The following is a 5,044-nucleotide window of genomic DNA, read 5'->3' as shown; positions in this document are numbered from 1 at the left end:
CTGCTCCTCCAGCCCTGCGCTGCCGCCCGCCCGGCCGCGCTGCCGCCCGCGCCGCAGAGCCGGGCCGAGGAGCTGCTCAGCGAGGCCATGCAGCGCCTGCAGCAGGTCTTTGACATCCAGGAGCTGCCCCGCGACGTCCTGCCCCGCAGGAAGCCGCCCCAGTTCATGGTGGACCTCTTCAACAAGGTGGCGGACTCCGACGGCATCACCAAGGCCCCCGAGGTGCTGGAGGGCAACGTGGTGCGGAGCTTTGAAGATCGAGGTGAGCGGAGCGGAGGCCGGGCCGGGGGCAGGGGCAGGGGCACGCGTGGCCGTGGGCTGGGAGGTGCAAGGGTGGTGCCAGGGCAAAGCAACGTGAGCTGAGAAGCCTTCCTGCGGGGCAGGGAGTCTCTTGTGGCAGGGGAGGCTGCTTTGGTCGCAAAGATCTTCACTGCGCCCTCCCCGGACAGACCGCTCGTTTCATGTAGGCTGCGGGTATCCAGGTTGGAGCCGTATTGGTCTGCTCTAGAGGAAAGGGCAATCGGGACTCGTAGTGGAGAGGATATCTTGTATTAGACCAACGAGATTACAAAAAACAAACAAACCCCAAAAACTTTTAATTTGTAGGCTGCAGCGTTTTGATTTGCTGCCTACATCTATCTACTTTTAAGTCTTGTGTTCACTACACTGTCTTCTGCTGCCACCTCCGAAAAGAACTAGAGCTGCGTAGAGCTGAGCATGTCTCCGAAGATATGTTGCCATTAACTGGAAAATCAAATTATTCCCATCCCAATTATGTCGCGTGTGTTGTGCCCAGCGGACACTGATTTGGAAATAAATAAATACACAGCAACAGCAACAACAACAATGTTTCTTTTCCAGTTTATTTTGATGAGTCTTATTTCTATTTCAACATCTCATCCGTTGGGAAGAATGAGCAAATGCTAAAAGCTGAGCTCAGAGTTTTCAAGCTGAAGAAAACGCACATGGCTGGAAAATCTCTGTTTCAACATTTTTGCAAAGTAAGTAGTGAGATTCTTTGTCCATTAATTAATTATTCATTTGTGCCATTAGGGTTAATTATATGGGTGTGTTTAAGAAGATAAAGTCAAGAAAAGAAAGGTGAGTGAGAAATGGGAGCACAACCATCTGTTGTGTAGATGCAAAACAGTCGTGTTTTATTTGATTATTGCCAGCACTTTAGAAGTTCCATCCACTTCTTTTGCTTCCAGCCTGCAAAGATTTGCATCAAGGGTTTGGGCTTTGTTGATGTGCTATCCTTCTTGTTCTCTCCTGAGACACATCTGTGTTGTCAAACCGTCTACACTTTTATCTATACAAAAGGAAGCAGGGCAATTTTCTGTTCCTTAAAGATGAGCTCAAGCCACAGCCGGATTTTGAGATACTTCAAATCCTGGTCCAAATCTTACTGCTTTAGTCCATTTCCAAGGAACCAAGACATTTGCAAACCCAAATTAAAAAGAAAAAAAACAATAAAGATGTTTTGGGACAGTATCAAGTAGCTGAAAGAGAGAAAAGTTATGGGCAAATATTTTCCATATGCAGATACTTCTTTTCAAGAGTGTTTTCTCAACACCTTGGCACTCTGCCCATTGTTCCATAATTGTAATATGCTTTTGTCATTATGAATACCAAATATACATGTTCTTATTTGTCACTTTTCCCAACCTGAGCGAGGTCAAGATATGTATGCAAATGATACATTCTTGCCTTTTATGGAGCTAGCCAAAGGAAACTTTTTAATCTCCTTCTGAGCAACAGAAATGTGAATCCATCCCAGAGGTGGAGCAAATGTGAATTTTTACTGTCCTCCTTTCTGAAGACCATTTCATTTTATTGTTGTTGTACTACTGTATTCAAGGTGGAAGTATATGAGATCTTGGAGAGTGGAAGTAAGCCCCAGAGAAGAAATCTCATTTCATCAAGATTATTGTCTTTGTACACAGAAGGCTGGGAGGTGTTCAATGTGACAGAGACAGTAAGCAAAGAATTCTTGCTTTTTTCTTTTTCTTTTTTCTTTTGCTAAAGATCTAACAAATGCATGGCCACTTTGGAACTTCATGATTGCTTCTATCCTATGCACTGTGGTCAATCAAAACTTCAGGTCAGTAACAGAAATGGAGCTTTAAAGTCTTTAGCTTTAAAACCACAGGCTGGTAACACCTGAGCTATCAGGGAATTTATTAACTGGTAGAAACATAGAAGCTCTGAGAACCAAATATCCCAAACTGCTCCATCAATAACTATAGAATTCTCACTAAAGCATGTTAGTTTATGTGGTCTCGGGGTACATGGCTAAGGCAAGATTTTCTTGATTTACAATTATGTTATGACAGGGCAGAAGTAAGGTTGTTTATGTATTTTAATTGTACCTTTTTGTTCTTTATTATTATATTTAGATTTCTCTGAACTGTAATTTTAATTCTAAGTTACTGAATTTCTTGGTTCATAATTTACTGCAAGGATTCATTAAATTATCAACATGTGACCTTGGTCTTAACCTTATCTACAGTTTAACCTGGTTTGTTTGGTTTTGTTTCTCTTTGAATCTCCCTTGAGAATACACAATCTTTAAACATACATGAGTTGAAGATCCATGGTATCAACCTTAATTATTTGTTGGTGTTGTTATAACTTTGCAGGAGATTCAGTGACATGCTGGGTGCATCTACATGTTCATTAATGTGCCATAATTATGGTGCATTACATTTAGTACCTGTAATGACAGGTACTAAGTTAAATGTCTATTAATTAGCATAGATGGGGTATTTTTGTGATGCTACCGCACATTAGACTAAATCTGCTGCATAATGGTGCATAAGCATGGGCTTTTCCTGTCCTGCTAATGTGCGTTAGAATCAGTCTTCTGCTCATTAAGGGTCTGGTGTAGACACACCCACTGAGTCATCTCTTATATCACAATGGTCTCAATGGAGAGTGATATGGTTTTGCCTGTTAGCTCATAATCATGACAATTATATACAGTAATTATTAATAATTTTGCTTGGTTGCAAGTTAATTTATTCAAGAATAGCCTGTACATGAGTGTTTAATGAAGGTCTGTATTCTGTTATTAAGGTTACTAGGAAACAGAAAGATCTGATAAAGAACACTAAGTTTCTGACAGGAATTTCAACTTGCAGACTAATCATTTTAATAGTAAATTATCAGGATATTCATTCTTAACACTTTTGGAGAGGATGCCCTATGTGCTTCATACAAAAAGAGAGGCTCATTTCCTGATTTAAGTCCAAAATACAAATTTAGCTCTCCTCATGTAGTTGCAACTACCACCTCATTTCTAATATAATAAAAGCCTGGGTCTGTCTGTCTTTCTGTCTGTCTGTAACACTTGCTAAACTGCCTATGCACTGATGGGCTGAGCAGGCAGGGGCAGGGCCAGCTGAGTTAAAACGGGAGCCCATCTGCCGCCGCCATCTTCTCCTACAGCCTCTGGTGCAGGGGCTCCCCCCGCCTCACCTCCACAGAGGCTCTTTTTAACAATGTCCCTGCTCTTTTTAAGTACTCGGATTGTGGTCTGGCCGTTTTTTTTTTTTAATTTGCCTAAATGTCGAGGATTTTCCTTTGCTCCAGGGGTGGGAGCAAGGGCTACAGCTGTGACAGTGCAGGGCGAGGGGAGGGTAGCCTGTTCTCCAGTGGGGAAAGGAGCAGGTGGCAGTGCAGGTGCCAGTGCCTGTACTCAAAGGGGCTGAACAGCTGCCACCTGTGGGGGATGTAAAGAGGGGAAGGGGGCCATGGCCATGCAGGGCACTGCAGGCCTATCTCAGGGCAGGGGGGCCACAAGCCTCCCCTCCTCTTCCCTCAGCCTGTGCTGGGGCCTGACACACTCTGCCGCCACCACCTGCATGAACTGGAGCCACTGAGCTCCTGCCCAGGCAGGATGGGGACAGCTGGGGCCCTCCAGCAGGGCAGGGAGCTGTGGGTTGGAAGTGAGAGGCACTGGGGTGGGGGACTGTGGGTTGGTAATGTGGGGGGCACTGGAAGTGCCAGGGGGCTGTGGGTCGGGACTGAGGGGCACCAGCAGGGATGGGGGGTGGGAGGCTGCAAGTTGGGAGTGAGGGGCATCATCAGGGCCCACAGGGCCCAAGGTAGTGCAGTTTGGTGAGTGAGGGTCACTGGCAGGGCTGGGGTCAGTGTGTTGGGAGTGAGGGGCAGCAGCAGGGCTGGGGGGGGGCTGTGACTTGCCAGTGACGGGCAACAGAATGGGCGGGGGCAGGGCCACCCCTCGGGGCCGGCCATGTTAACAGTTCTTTGAAATCCGTCATTCATGATGGGCAATTGGCTAGTAATAATATGTATGTTCTTGTAGTGGACAACTAAAGCAAAGCTTGTGACCAACTCTAGGTTACCCAATTAGGGAAGAATTCTATTTCACTTTGTGCAGTAATTCTCAACCAGGGTGCTTTGAAATCCTCTCAAGGGTGCTGTGGAGTGCCATGCAATGTTTTTATCTCTAGCAGTGCTAACAGTATTTACAAGATGAACCCAGAGATTTCAAATAGGAATCCGTAATTTAAAATATTCTGACCTATTGTGGTCTTTCTGAGTTCTTCACAACAGAAGAATTGCTCTATTATTTTAATGTAGTCAAAAGACAAGTAAAAACTAAGAGCTGGTATTTTTGGTGGGGTGCCTTGAGTCTAAGGAGGGATACCTTGCATCTAGCACGGCAGAGAACCACTGACCTAGCCTATGACCCAAACATAACTTGTGACCAACTCTTGAGTTACCCAACTGATGTGTAGGGATGATTGTACTACAATGGAGCCCAGGAGGGGCTCGAAGTCCAGGAGGCATCATAGCCAGAGACTGCCAGAGCCAGCAAACCTGGTGATTTCAACTGGCCCAAGTGCAGGGCAAGGGGCCCAGAGATCCAGGGGGCCACTGTTAGGACCTGCAGTTAGGGAGGCTGGAGCCTAGAAGCCAGGTCCAGTACTGTGGGCCTGAGCTAAAAGGGCCAGTGAAAGCAGGAGAGGAGGAGGCCAATAAGGTCAAGACCTCTACAATAGTTGACAGTACAGTA

At 45.7% G+C, this 5,044-nt stretch overlaps 1 protein-coding gene across 1 annotated transcript in view; it reads left to right on the top strand.

Annotated features, from left to right (window-relative positions):
* LOC102378152 (bone morphogenetic protein 2-like) overlaps positions 1–5,044 on the top strand; it is a 17,355-nt gene that overhangs the window by 8,476 nt on the left and 3,835 nt on the right. The window contains exons 2-4 of the mRNA XM_006031348.1: positions 13–262; positions 862–1,001; positions 1,862–1,978. Coding sequence (XP_006031410.1) covers positions 13–262; positions 862–1,001; positions 1,862–1,978 — 507 coding nt within the window. The remainder of the gene's footprint in view (positions 1–12; positions 263–861; positions 1,002–1,861; positions 1,979–5,044) is intronic.

This window comes from Alligator sinensis, unplaced genomic scaffold (assembly GCF_000455745.1).
Source record: "Alligator sinensis unplaced genomic scaffold, ASM45574v1 scaffold163_2, whole genome shotgun sequence".
NCBI classification, from domain to species: Eukaryota; Metazoa; Chordata; order Crocodylia; family Alligatoridae; genus Alligator; species Alligator sinensis.
Note: the sequence above shows the minus strand (reverse complement) of the source record. Positions and strands in the feature narration are given on the sequence as shown.